The following is a 14,280-nucleotide window of genomic DNA, read 5'->3' on the forward strand; positions in this document are numbered from 1 at the left end:
CCTTTACCACAGCACACAGCTGACCTTTACCACAGCACACAGCTGGCCTTTACCACAGCACACAACTGGCCTTTACCACCTGCCCGCTCCACTTTTGTGACCCAGAAGCCCTCACTCTCCGAGCTTCAGGATTCTCTCCTGGAGCCCAGCCAGCATCAGAGCAGCAACCAGCTGGACCTCTCCCTGCCAAGCCTGATGGCACCTTGTGATCCTGAGGCCCCGCCCTAGCCATGCAGGACAACATACCTCTCCCACAGCTGCCTTCTTAGCCGGCTGGGCAGACACCAGAGGCCTCAACCTGAGAGAAAGCACAGTAGCAGCTTCAGTTCAGTCTGGTATGGAAGAGAGAGAACCACACAGGGACTGAGGACATGGCTAGTGGCACCTTACAGTAAGCTCACGGTGGGTGGATGCTAGCCACAGTGGGTGTCCAACCTAAGAACTCTCTTGGGACCTCATCAGGAAAGCTGACAGCTGCAACCTAAGAGTAAGTCATAAGGAGGACCACACACAGCTGAACAACCCCAAACATCCCCTTGTCATGCTGCAAAGCAACACTGACCCAGCATGCTGAGGCTGGGCTGGCCTACGCAGGCTCGTGACTGGTTTCCTGTCCCCACCAGAGGGGTCACCGTAGCAGCTTCTTCCCTCCCAGCAAAGCCAATGGAAGAGCCCATTTCCACTGTGTGTCCGTGTGCTTTCTGGGGATGGAGTAGGTCCCACAGCTACCAAAAGCCTTGCAACTCTGGGGCCCAGAAGTGGGGGTCTGGGGGAATCAAGACACACCCACACCTGGAGATGGCTTGTTAGCATTCAGCACAGTGGGCCAAGCATGGCTCCTGAAGCTCTGGCTGGGAAGCAACAGCCCAGATGGGAGCCTGGAGCTGACCAGGCGGACACCTATCCAAGGAGCAGGGCACTACCTCTTCCCTGTGCTTGTCCCAGGATCAGCACTATTCCTGGTAGCCGCTCTTTTCCTCCGTGACAGCTTCTTGGTGCTGGCATGCTCTGGGGGCTGTGAGCCGTCCCTGGGTGGGCTGCCTCCACCCTTGCTGTTAAGGTCCCGCAGCACACTGTAGTTGATCTTGCTGGAGATTTTCTTCTGTTCCAGCATCTTCTCAATAGCTTCCCCAGCTGTGCTGGCCAGGATCGGCTCCCGACGTTTGCAAGACTTCTTGGGCTGAAGGAAACACAAAAGTAACTCCTCCTGCCTGCCACATGCTAGCTTCACAACTGCCATCTACTCTTGAGCCACAGCTGTGACCCATTGATGGGAACAGGAAACTAGTTTGGTCACCTTGGCAGCAACCAGCCATGGCACCTGCTAACCTCATGTTCTGTGTATCTACCTTTCCAGCTAAGCCTTTCTTATGGAGAGAAAAGGAAAGTGTCTCACACAGCACAGAACATGATGCCTGGTGGCATGGAGTTTCGGGGCCCACTTCCCTGCAGGCACCACTTATTCTCTGGACCTCCATCCTGGACCCCAAGAAGCTCTGCCAGCATCCTATCTTCTTCTCACTGGCTTCCTAAGGTAACACTGGGAGGCTGAAACCCCAGAGGGAGTCACGTTACCGAAAGTACTTGCCTGTTATTAAAGAATATAGGCACGCAGATAGGGCTTCTGTGTGTTCAACAAGAAACCCAAGCACAAGGACCCAAGTTCAGCCCTGCATCTCAGTTCCTCTGCCTTAACTCCTGAGCTGGATACCTCACTCAAAAGCTGGGGGACACAAACCATCTTGAAGGAGCATGCAACCAACAGAACAGCGTGGCTGTCAGGGACGTGGGTTCTATGGCTTCCATTGCCTGTCCCAGGCAGGCTCCTATGGACACAGGGGAGAGGTTCCCAAAGTTCTTCGTTCCCATCAGCTGACACTAAGGTTGAGTTAGGCTGTCAGGAGAAATTCACCTTGTGCTCCTTATAGATGCCAAGCTCCTTCTCCTTTGCTATTCTTGCTTCTTTCTCTGTAAGATGAACAAAATGGCTGGCCTCAGCAAGGGACATGTCCTGGGACCTGGGCAGGTGGATAGACGGTACTTACCCCTCTGCTCCCGCAGGTATTCAGCATTCTCCCGCATCCACAACTCCGCTTTCACTCGGGTTTCTGACTCGTTCAGGATGTACTGTGGGAAGCACAATGAAGTGACATCAGCTCTCTAAGGTCGAGCTCTCAGTAACTATCTTCCTATTTATGTGCTTAAACTGCTAAAGAAAGGGATGTGGGGAGGCTTCCTTCAGCAAGCAACCTGCCACTCCTTTGTCCCTCTCTGCCAACTTCACTCTGTAGCTGTGAGCTAGTACTCATAGTTCCTAGGCCTTGTTAGGCCGGTGTTAGTGTATAGCCTGGGACCCCTGATATTTGGGATTAGAGATGAACAGCATACTTGTGATACAATGGGAACCAAGGCCAGGTCAGAACTCAGGACCTTTCCAACATGGTCCTGGTGGGGTGCTTGGGGTTTCAGAAGGAAGGTCACATGACGCTGAGGCTATGCTGGAGTGGAGTTTGGAGGAGGAAGTTCAGTGGATGCCTGCACTACAGGCACTGTGCCTTGAGAGCACTCATTTGTTAGCAATGTCTAAGGGAGCACAAGGCTCAGAGAGGCTAAAGGTAAGCGACAGGCCTAAAGCTATGAGTCCAGCCCCACTTTAGTCCCCCTAAGTCCCAACTACCACTGGGGACAAGGGAGCCCAGGCTTACTTACTCTGTCAATCTCAAGGTCATCGATGCCACTGAGGTCCAGCTCCCCGTCCCCTGAAGAGTCTTCTAGAGAGAAGAACTCCAATCAGTGTTACCAAGGCTGCCATAGCAGACACTGCTCACTGTGGGGATGCTTAGGGTCAAGGCTGGGGCTCTCTGAAGCCTGCCCCACTTTCTTTGCTCTCTGCCCTGGCAGCCTATGCTCAGATTACCAAGTCCCTTTGTATTGCCCCTCAAAGGCAAATACCCAACTGTCCTCTGTGTACTTGGCCCACAGGTAACGCATCCTGCCTCCCAGCTGAGAGGTCTAACCCTCACCTAGGCCCCAACTTTCAACGTTCCACGCATATGAGGCTCCAGCCTCTGGAAAGGCCAAATCCTCACCTGGTAGGGGCAGAGCCACTTTACAGGGATGGGACCACTCGCCCTTCCATTGGTGTCCCAGCCCTTCTTCCAAATGACTTATTGATTTGTTCATTTAATTTTGTGTGTGTGGGTGTTTTGCCTACATGTATGCCTATACAACACACGTGTGCAGTGCCTCCAGACACAAGAAGAGATCTGGAACTAGACCCACCATGTGGGTTCTGGGAATCAAACTCTGGTCTTCTGAAAGAGGACAGTCAGTTTCTTAACCTCAGAGTCATTACCCCAGTGAAGGGTGTGAAGCTGTAGGGCTCTGGCATTTATTGGGTGGCAGGGGCAATTGTTGATCTTTATGTTTCCCCTCTGCCCATCTTCAAGCTCAGCAGGTGATACTGATCATAATGATGCACCTTGGCCCAGGCTTGCCCAGCCTAGCAACAGGGAAGGATTAGGAATGGCCTGCTCCCCCTCCACTTGCATGACTCCAGGTTATGCCAGACCCTCTCTTAGTCATTTGGTGTCCCCTGAAGTTCAGATGGACTAGAGAGGACTTCCGATGGTAACAGGCCAGTCAGCATCTCAGTGCGTGGCTGCACACCCAGCTCTTTACCCGGTGCAATGTGTCTCTTAGACATTAACTTGCCACATTTACAATCATCTGCAAAGGGTTAGCATCTCAATGGAATAAACATCTTTATCAGGTTTGCCTGAGGGCAAGTCTGAGAGGTGCTACCTTGAATACTAATTGATACAGAAAGACCCAGATCATTGTTAGCACCTTTCCCTAGGCAGGGAGTCTGTCATAAACTAAGTAAGACAGGACGGAGCAACACAGGAGCAAGCAAGCAATGAAGTGTTTCTTTCCCTTTTGCCACTGTCTGTGGATGTGAATGATTTTAGTTATTCTGAGTGTCACCTTGGCTTCTCTGAAATGATGGACCAGAGTGTTCCCCACAGCTGCCTTTGATAGAGCACTTATCACAGCACAACTGAAACTAGGGTGCCCAGGCCATTGACTACTGTACAGTGCCTGGCGGTGCTTCACCCCAGCCCGTGCACTTCTGGTCCAATCCACGGCTGGGACCATTCAGACTGTAAACCTCCCTTGTCCCAGGGCACTCACTGGGGTCCCCACTTGGGGAGGAGATGCACTCTCGGATGGAGTCGGAGATGCCCAGGCTGGCTGCTGTGGGCAGGGGACCAAGTAGGGACTCCAGGGCGAGGGGTGTGCTGCCCCCATCAGGGTCTCCTGCTGCCTCTGAGCCACCATCGTCCCCGAGGAGCTCTCGGTAAAAGTCCTTGTTCATGTGGCTGGCAGCAGCCTCCAACTCCTCATCCTCAGTGTCTTCCTCACAGAGTGGGCTGGACATGGCGTCCTCACTGGAGCCTAGGGACACACGATTCGCACACCACCTGTCAACCAGGCAGAAAGCCAGAGAGAACCCACTTTTGTAACAGAAACATTTTTGCAAAGCTGCAAATAAAGAAGAACACAAAAACTACCCCAAAGCATGCCTTTTTCTACAGCAGAGAAAGCATGGTCCTGACAGCAAACAGTGTTGGTTATCCACGTGCAAGAATAACCTGGCTTATTCCTCATGCTTTGTGCAAAACTGCCTTAAATGGGGTATCTGAGAGTCTAAGAATATGCAGGAAAGACAAAATGTTTGTGATCTAGGGTTAGGCAAAATACCTCAACAATACTAAAACAGAACCCATAAAACACAGATAAATAGATTTTTGAAAAAAAATCATGCTTTTTCACAAGAGAATTACAATGCCTGCCCTGTGAAAGACATTGTAAGACAAAGGTGTGCCATAGTTTATTTACAGGCAGTGTCTGAAAGGACAGTCTAGACACAGAACAACAGAGAGGAAGGAGAGGAAAACAGGGGGCTTGGCTGCATACGTGCTGACAGTGCTGTTCAGATGATTTGCCAACACCACCTCCACCAGTCCCAACAATTCCATCTGCCCAGTACCAAGGAAGTAAGTATGGGATGAGCCTATATACAGGGCTACCAGGGACTGATGCAGATGCACGTAACAGGAGTGCCACACTCCTCACCACACTTGCAACACCTACCTAATACAGAGGACCATACTGCCAATGAACTGCATAAAAATCATGCCGAGGAAAGGCAAGGGAATACACTATGTCTACAAAAGTTTTCTGCACAAAAGTATAGAAAAGACCACTAGTTCAGTGACAGAAAGCAGCCAGTGGCAGTCTGGAGTGGGGAGGAAAGGTGGATGCCATTACAAAGGACACAAAGACAGTGGCAGGGACAAATCTCAGTGGCAGAACACAGTGACTGTGGTGCTGGCCTCATCTGACACCAGGGTTGTCCACAGTCAACACTCAAAAGTCAAAGGTGCTTTAGATCGATCTACACACAGCCTGCAGCATGTTCATAGTGCCTTCTGGTGTTTGATCTGAAAGGCACATCTCTGTCCCTAGCTGTATAAACTGACCCAGAATACCCAGCTAGTTGTTTTCTGCTGTGCTCCAAAGCCATGATGTGTGGAAGAAGGACACAGATAGAGTTCAAGAAAAAGAGGAATACAAAAATTACACAAAGGACATTAGCATAGATAGCTAAGAACCAAGAGAACGCTACTAAAAGGCTTATTAAGTAGACAAGCTTGCTTCAGACCACTAAAGGAAGGATGCTTCAAAGCAGATCAAGACACCAAACATGGTCTCTGTTGTGTTGGAGAAGTCTCCCAGGTGAACATAAAGTGAGAGAGAAGGACAAAAACTTAGTGACACCTGGGTCTATGGGTGCTCCAAGGGACAGGCCTTCAGGCGTGGGGGTGGCAAAGTGCCTCCTATGGAAGATGAGCCTTGGAAATCATAACAAGGCCATGGTCTTGTATGTGTATGAGGGGCCACTGGAGGAAGTGAGGGATGACCAAACTCTGAAGGAGAGCTACTATGTGACAGTTTCTCAATATCTATCAAAACTGACAGTGGAACCGCCTCATCTCTGCCCATAACACAAGGTACCCCTCTGCTGTGTCCATGGATGATATTGTGTGCCCAAGAAATACCAAGGAGGAACAAATCAGTAACAGTTCCTGATCACTGTACAACACAAGCAGCAGTTAGTAACCATATCAGAACATACCTTACCCCCAGAATTTCCATAGCTCCCTCACACGTGGAAGAGAGGAAATATCTTGAGACTAAGGAACTGCCAACAGGACAGTTTCTTACAGGACAGATCTCACAGGAAGTTCACTGCCCCAAATGCACGCAGCCAGCAGACTGAGAACAGAGAAGGCAGGCAGGTGGCTTGGAAGGTGGAGTAGGATTGGAAGGATAAAGCCTGGTAGAAGTGAGGCCTGATAAACACAAGGCAGCAGACTATGGACATGCACAAGATGCTCACCCAACAATCAATAATCTAGGGCAAAAAAACCCCACTTCACAGAGAAACCGAAAGTGGCAAGCAACTCTGCAGACAGACAGACAGACAGACAGACAGACAGAACCAAACCCTGGATAGGTATGAGTAGGGCAGCTAGTGAGGCCCAAATGATGCCTTCAGGAACGAGGGAGAACCCAGTGGTGTAACTGTCAGGACACTGGGTCAAATTCACCCATCACAGGGTCTCCTGTGGTTTCCAGAGATACTGTGGCCCTCTGAAACCCTCATTTCCATGGAGATTAAAAAAACACAAGCAAAAAAACCACTTTTGACAGCAATGCATGGGTGGGCATTGACTCACCGTGTCAGATGAGGGAATAATGTGCTCAACGCGTGCACCCTAGTTCATGGGAGCTCACATGAGGATATACTATGTCCCAAGATGCTGCGGGGTCAGGCAGACTTAAGAAGAAATTAAGAGCTGGTAGAGAAGAGCAGCAGAATCACTGTTTGTAGACGACAGAATCAATACTTAGAAAACCCAAAGGCAAAATGACTGAAAACTATTACAGGTGACAAGAGAGTTCACACTGCACAGGAGCAGTCAGTACACGGACGGACGTCAATGCTATTGTCAAGCTGCAAGTTACCGTGGGAACCAAAGGAGGAAAGATGCTACTCACAACAGCCCCACGGAAGGCAGCAGTGTGGTACTGCACAGGAGCAGAGCCTGGACAGAACAGAAGCTAGAGGACAGAAAGACAAGTCCCACAGCTTCCCCCAAGCTGACAAGTAAGGCAGACTGGGCTGCAGTGGTGTAGGCAAGGTGATCCTAATGTGGACACAGAACATAAGCAAGCGTCTGCAAACACTGAGGGATCACAAAAAGGACATTCACACTTGCCTGGCATGTCTCAGGATGTTAGCACAGTGCCAGTCTGATGGGCAGAGAGCACAAGACAACAATCATAGGGACACCCAGAGTAGCTTCCCCAGACCATGTGACAAGGAAGGAAGCAGGCACTTATGCTTTTTCATTCTGCACAGCCCAGAGGAGAGCCATCTAAACACAAAAGGTCACAGCAACTCTGAAAAGCCCACAGCAAACAGCACAGGGCGTAAGAAAGAGCATCCCTACAGTCGTGGCCTTGCACCTTCAACAGTTTGAGTGGACAGCAGGGCTCTCCAGTACGGCACATGCAAGGTTGAAGCTCTTCTACAGCCAGTGAATGGTGAGGCAGGGAAAGGTGTCCCAGCAGTAACATGACACCCAAGTTAGTGCTCCAGTGTAGGGAGTGACAAGCAGCCAGGGATGGAGTCATGGATCATTTGAGTAGGGAAGGTTAGGAGTGCTGGCCTAGGGCCCTCACGGCCCATAATGGCAGGGGGACTTACCATCCTTTGACAAGTTGGCAAGAGCCCCTTTTGCTTTTGGTCGGCTGTTTTCTAGCTCAATTTCAATGGCATCCTGGTAACTGGATATTTCACCTAGAGTAAGACGTTAAAAGCAAAAAGTAAGCACGCTGATGTCCTATCAAAAAGGAAGCACGTGTGTGAGAACCAGTTAATTACCTTCAACTTCTTCTAGCTTTTTTGACAGAACCTGTTCCAGCTGAAAGACAAGAGTCTTTGGTAAGGAGTCAAATGCGCAATGTCTCATTTTTGACAAGGTTGTGGGGTGACAGAGCTCATCAGAATCGAGTCGTAGGGCTGGCCCTCTCCTACCAAACAACAACATGCATGTTGCCCTGGACAGGAGCAGCCTTTCTAATACCCATCAACTTAAAAACTAAACCTCCCAACCAAGCCAACTTGACTGGGCAGGGCCAGGTCTGTCCTATCTGCAGAATATACCTCCTGTAGTCCCCAAAACTCAGCTGCAACCCACCTCTGGCCCTCTGCCCTCCGATGTTGAGTACAGTCCCCACATGAGAGAAAAGTCACAAGTTTAGTGACAATGACAGAAAGGCTAGCTGCAGTGGCAGCTGCCTCAGATGATAAGGAACAAATCAGAAACCAAGCCTGGCTGTGGGGATGGCTCAATGGGCCAGGGATGGAAAGCTCGCCATGAGCCTCCACGTGGACGGACGGTACATGGAGGTTCCACATGCAGCACATCCCCAAAGACTCATTCTCAAGGCCCAAAGAAGAGCAAGTTAGCAGCCCGGAGAGCTCAACAGATGAGAGCTACAACAGCAGAGTGCTAATGGGAGGCATGCAGCCACCTGCTTCATGCGCAGCTTCCTCTGGCCAGCTGTGTATGAGGGAGGGTCGCACTCTTCCTCCAAGTCAATCTTCATAAACTCGTCAATAGTGAGCTGACTGGTTGGAGTGTCTTCAAATTCTGTGAGCCTAAGACAGAATCAGAAGAGCCATGAGACCCTACAGGGAGGGCCCAGCTCTACCTTCCCAACAACCTGAGCAGGCAGGCACCTCGGTGGCAGCCAACACCATTTAAATCTTGTCAACTTTCCTATGTTTTCTTTAAAAAAAATTTAGTGCACTTATTGGGGGGGAGGTGCTCTTGTCCACACTCATGCATGCTACAAAGCACAGTGGCAGGCAGGTGACAACTTCTAGCTCCTTCTCCATGTGGTCCTGCAGACTGAACTCGGGCTGTCAGGCTTGGCAGCAAAGGCATGTGCTTTGACCTGCTGAGTGAGCCATTTCGATGGCCTAGCCCTGGACTCTCCATCCGCAGGTCTCCACCCTTACAATCACTCTGAGTGTGAGCACATACTAGTGGATAACACATTTGGCTTTGGGGCTTTCTTTACAGTCTCATGTAGCCCAGGCTGGCTTTGAAGTTACTATATAGCTGAGGATAACTTCAACTCTTGATCCTCCTGCCTTGAGGTGCCTAGAGCTGGAGTTACAAAAGTGCTTAGCTACAATTTTTAATAAAATAATAAAATAAAAATTTAAGTTTAACAAGATGGATCAGCAAGTAAGGGTATTAGCTCACACCTGACACCTGAGTTGGTGGCTCCTGAACCCTGGCACCCACAGAGTTAGTGAAAGGGGAAGCAATTCTGGCAGGTTGTCTTTTGACCACCACATGCAAACTTGCACACTATATATTTTTTAAATACATTAATTAAAGAAAAGGGGGGGGCTAGAGAAATGGCTTAATAGTTAAGAGCACTGGCTGCTCTTCCAGAACACCTGAGTTCAATGCTCAGCGCCACATGACAGCTCACAAATGCCTGTAACTCCAGTTCCAGGGGTCTGACACCCTCACAGAGACATATGTTCAGTCAAAACACGAATGCACATAAAATAGAAATAAACAAAACTTAAAAAAAAAAAAAAAGAAAGGAGGTTGTGTGGTAGCACAAGTCTTTAATCCCAGCACTTGGGAGGCAAAGTCAGGAGGATCTGTGAGTTCAAGGGCAGCCTCATCTACACAGCAAGTTCTAGGTTGGCCAGGACTACATAAAAGAGTCTAGCTCAGAGAAGAACATCTTAAAGAGGAGTTTGTGAGACTGGCTTAGCAATGCAAAGGTACCTGCTGCCAAGCCTGAAGACCTGAGGACCACAGAAGGAAAGAACTGACCTTTGTCATACCGTCCTCTGATCTCTACATGTGTGCGCTGTTGCATGTGTGTACATGTGCACACATACATGTAAAAAAAATGTAACAGAAACTTTTGAAAGTACTTTTAAAGATACCAGAGGCAGAATACAATTTTCGATTGCTTCTAGAAGGTAATGAGGTGACCCTATCAGCAAAAATGGTCATCAGGTGTTAATCCTGTAATGCACGTCAGCAAGGACAGCAGTGGGTCCCAGCAGGTCCTCAGCATGTCCACAGTGCACAGCCTATCCGAGATGGGAACAACTTGTTCAAAGTTGGGCACAGAGCCTGTGACCCATGAGAGACATGGGGAGGTTTAACCAACTCTAGCAAGAAGTCACTTGGACCTTCAAGTCCAGAATGGACCATACCAAATGGGATAGGAGGCTTCCCGTGCTGTTCCAAAGCAGCTTCTCTGCCTGGTTCCAGTCTGTGAGGGGAAACCTGTATACCTAACAATCTACTAAACTCAAGAGACACTGTGGCAGGAAGCCAAGTACTTCCAAAGGTCAGGGTAACCCAGGGCAGAAGTAGCTACAGCATACAGGCTGGCAGTGGCCGTCCCTGTGAACAGAATGCTCACCTCTTCCGTAGTGTGGACTCACATACTTTGACCACGCTGATGACTTCTTTGACCGTTCTCCGAAAGTCATGCATTCTGGCTGCAACCAAAAGTGCTAGGAAAGAAACAAGAAAGATCAGAAAACTCATATAGAAATGAAAGCAAGCAAAATTTTGCCTTAACCTTGGCTAGTGACAGCTGAACAAGTATTGCAGGATGTGTCTGCTGTGGCTTCTACAAGGAGACAGCGTGTCTGTCTGCCTTCCCTAAATAGACCTATGGTGCACACAGTCTTGGGCAATGGTAGTCCTCTTCTTATTTTGGGTTGAGCCTATACTGTACTCCACATTTAAACATAAGGGAAACTGAAACAGGAAACTCAAGAATTTCTTAAAACACCTCAAAGCACATGAATTAACTTTCAGCTGTGTTAATACCTAAAACCTCCTGGTTAGGATGAAGCAGAGGATTCTGAGAATATAGTAAAGCTGGGAGAGGCTGGCCAAAGACACTGTCTGACAAGTGTGAATTATGGTCATGGGGAGTGAAGGGGCCCAGAATCCGCAGTGTAAATGTGGAAATCGGGTTTCAGATGCAAGCACTCTGAGGCAGCATCACCCTCCCACTGGCTGAGTGCAGAAGTGGTACCAGGCTCTGCAGAGATAGGAAGATGGATGCTACAAAAGAAGAGGCCCCTGCTGACCTGGGGCTCTTCCTGAGTAGGGGACTCTTAGTCTAGGCCACTCAGCACCTGGACCAGGTCCTTACAGATACAACCAGAAGAGCTATGCTGCAGGGCCAGCAAAGGCTCAGTATCTCAGTGAGAGGCCATATTACTAACCATGCTGAAAGAGGCAACTTACCATGAGTGGAAAGCCTGGGGTGGAACTAGGGCTACCGCTGTTACCTTACCCTCTGAGGTGTTTTACCTGCAGAAGCCAGCAAGGGAGGAAATGCCAGAGACCTTAAGGAGTAAAGAAGGTAAGGCCAGTCCTGGGATTTAAGACACAGCTCTTATATAAGGTAGACTCTGGAGCTACAACCAATAACTCATTGGCTTGACGGCTTAAAGGCTCAAGACAGATGACTACAGTTCAATTCTCCTACTATGCACAGGGTCCTAAATTTGGCTCCAATTACCCTCCCACACACGTGTGAACTATCAAGTATCAGGACAGAAAATGTACCCAAGGGCCATATGGTCCACACTGTACCTGCTCCACAGAGGCCGGAGGGGCGCCGGCCTGTATGCATCCAATCCCTTTTCATTCTCTGCAGAAGCCTCAGGGCTGTCATGGATACTTCATGGTTTTTCTCCCCAAACTCCAGCAGATGAGCAAAGCGTGGAATGTACAAGCATGGGTCTGCACAGTAGACATAACATAGAACATAAGACAGTGCATATGCCTATGTGTATATGTACACAGAGCTTCTCCCTGAGGTCCCCTCCCCTAAAGCACAGTCTCTCTGACCCTCAGCTGTGCAGCTGTGCTTACTGAAGCTGGAGAACTGCTGCCTTCACACGGCACAGTTCTGGGCATGTATGGCAAAAGGTGAGGGGGACAACTCCCACCTTCTCTCAGAGGGTGATGAGAGGCTGGAGAACAGGCCAGATATGGGCTCTTCTCACGCAGCACCCTGAATTCCCTCAATGTCCTGGCTGTTGTCAGCTCAGCATCTTACAAAATGCACAGTAGCATACAGGTGCACGTGTGCATTCACAGTTGTTTCTTCTTAGTGCCTGGCATGCTGCTGAGTACTTAAAGTTCAGTCAAAGGTTTATGGAGCTCACAAATGGAGCCAGCAAGAACAACCAAGTCGGGGCTGGTGAGATGGCTCAGTGGGTAAGAGCACCCGACTGCTCTTCTGAAGGTCCAGAGTTCAAATCCCAGCAACCACATGGTGGCTCATAACCATCTGTAACAAGATCTGACCTCTTCTGGAGTGTCTGAAGACAGCTACAGTGTACTTACATATAATAAATAAATCTTTAAAAAAAAAAAAAAAAGAACAACCAAATCACTTGAGGAATTCAGTTCATCATTACCATGCCATTAGTGCTCTGACAGAAGCCACTAATTAGGAACAGAGGAGATCTCAGGACTTGTGTAGAAGAGCTACTTCTGCTCAGGCCTGAGAAGCAGGCAGCTTGGAGAGCACTGGCAGTAACAGAGGAGGGGCTGGGGTGGCTCAGACTCTTGGAGAAGCTGGGAGAAGGAATCAATCCGTTCAACTTGTCTTTCCAGACAGCAGGAAGGGAAAGGAAGGGAGGTCAGCTGCTGACTGGTACCTGGCCCTCCTTCTAGGCTGACTGACTTTTACAAAGTGACTCCATGAGACCGACCACATATACAAGGACCCACTCCAGCTCACACAAAAACTCAAGAGAAAAAAGCTGAGACTCTGGCTTATAATTGTACCTGAGTTACTGGGAAGATGGACAGGGAGGACCCTCAGATTCTGGAATTTGAGGTCAGCCTAGACAACACAGATAGACCCCACGTCTTACAAAGGAAAAAAACTACACAAGGACTTGGGGGCGGGGGTTAAACGGGCAAAGAAGATGGAGGTCCTGAAGCAGCCTGCTTTATCTTCTTTAAGTAGTGGAGTCTGTCTGCACATGGGGACAGAGCTGCAGTTATGCAATGCAAGGACACTGGAAACAGAAATGTCTAAATCAAAGGAAGGGAACAAGATGACATCTGGGGAAAGGACTAAGGTGGAGACACGTCAGAGGGCTACATTTACTAAATAGACTTTAAATTCTCTGTATGACAAAGTAACCCTTTTGCACGGTCTGTGGAAGTTAGGAAGATGGCACGTGTATTAAAGAACAAAGAAACCAAGATGGGCCTGACGACTCATGCTTGTAATCCCAGCATCCGGGAGGCAGAGGCACATGGATGTCTAGGAATTCAAGGCCAGCCTGGTCTACATAGTGAGTTCTAGGACAGTCAGGGCTGCACATAGAGACCCTGTCTCAAAAAAAAGCAAACAAATAAAAGGGGGAAAAAAGGACACTCTTCAGCAAACAGGCTGGAAATAAAGTTTACTGCCACATGTAGTGCTCTGACCAAACAGACCAAAGGTGTACACATTAAAAAGACAACAACAACAACTACCACCACCAACAGCAAAACCATGGGGGACACACAGCAATGATTTAACACAAGATAAAACAGACAAACATGGTAACTTTAGACTGCAAAGAATCAATGCAGCAAAGGAGTCTGTCCAGACAAGACAGCCACAAAAAAGGGAGAAAGCATCTGTACTAAAGACTGAGCTCGATGCAGTGAAGAAGCAAACTGATTAGAAAGTGGGCAAATGACTTGTGTAGATACTTCTTCCAAGAAGATACACAAATGACCAAGAAACATGGAAAGGTGGTTGACATCAACAATCAAGATTCCACCTCATATCCACTAGCATAGCCTCTATAAAACCCAGAAAATTATAACAAGGTTTACCCAGGATGAAGGAAAAGAGCCAGTGCACACTGTGGAGGACTGGTAAATAATACAACCACTAACAAAGGCCATTGCAAAGTTTGCTCAAAAACATAAATGTATCTGGACAGTGGCGATGCACACCTTTAATCCCAGCATTCAGGAGGCACAGGCAGGCAGATCTGAGTCTAGTTCCAGAACAGCCAGAGCTACACAGAAAAACTCTGTCTCAAAACCTAAGGTTGGG

The 14,280-nt window shown here is 48.8% G+C and overlaps 1 protein-coding gene across 4 annotated transcripts in view; it reads right to left on the minus strand.

The window, feature by feature from the left end:
* Brf1 (BRF1 RNA polymerase III transcription initiation factor subunit) overlaps positions 1-14,280 on the minus strand; it is a 44,390-nt gene that overhangs the window by 5,629 nt on the left and 24,481 nt on the right. For 3 of the 4 annotated variants that reach the window (XM_029540608.1, XM_029540611.1, XM_029540610.1), the window contains 11 exons: positions 11,799-11,948; positions 10,606-10,699; positions 8,671-8,797; positions 8,018-8,057; positions 7,841-7,933; positions 4,195-4,458; positions 2,710-2,771; positions 2,046-2,127; positions 1,913-1,968; positions 924-1,180; positions 247-298 (listed from right to left, as the gene is read on the minus strand). In XM_029540608.1, coding sequence (XP_029396468.1) covers positions 247-298; positions 924-1,180; positions 1,913-1,968; positions 2,046-2,127; positions 2,710-2,771; positions 4,195-4,458; positions 7,841-7,933; positions 8,018-8,057; positions 8,671-8,797; positions 10,606-10,699; positions 11,799-11,948 — 1,277 coding nt within the window. The remainder of the gene's footprint in view (positions 1-246; positions 299-923; positions 1,181-1,912; positions 1,969-2,045; positions 2,128-2,709; positions 2,772-4,194; positions 4,459-7,840; positions 7,934-8,017; positions 8,058-8,670; positions 8,798-10,605; positions 10,700-11,798; positions 11,949-14,280) is intronic. The other variant, XM_029540609.1, reaches the window with a different exon arrangement.

This window comes from Mus pahari, chromosome 7 (assembly GCF_900095145.1).
Source record: "Mus pahari chromosome 7, PAHARI_EIJ_v1.1, whole genome shotgun sequence".
Classification (NCBI taxonomy): Eukaryota; Metazoa; Chordata; class Mammalia; order Rodentia; family Muridae; genus Mus; species Mus pahari.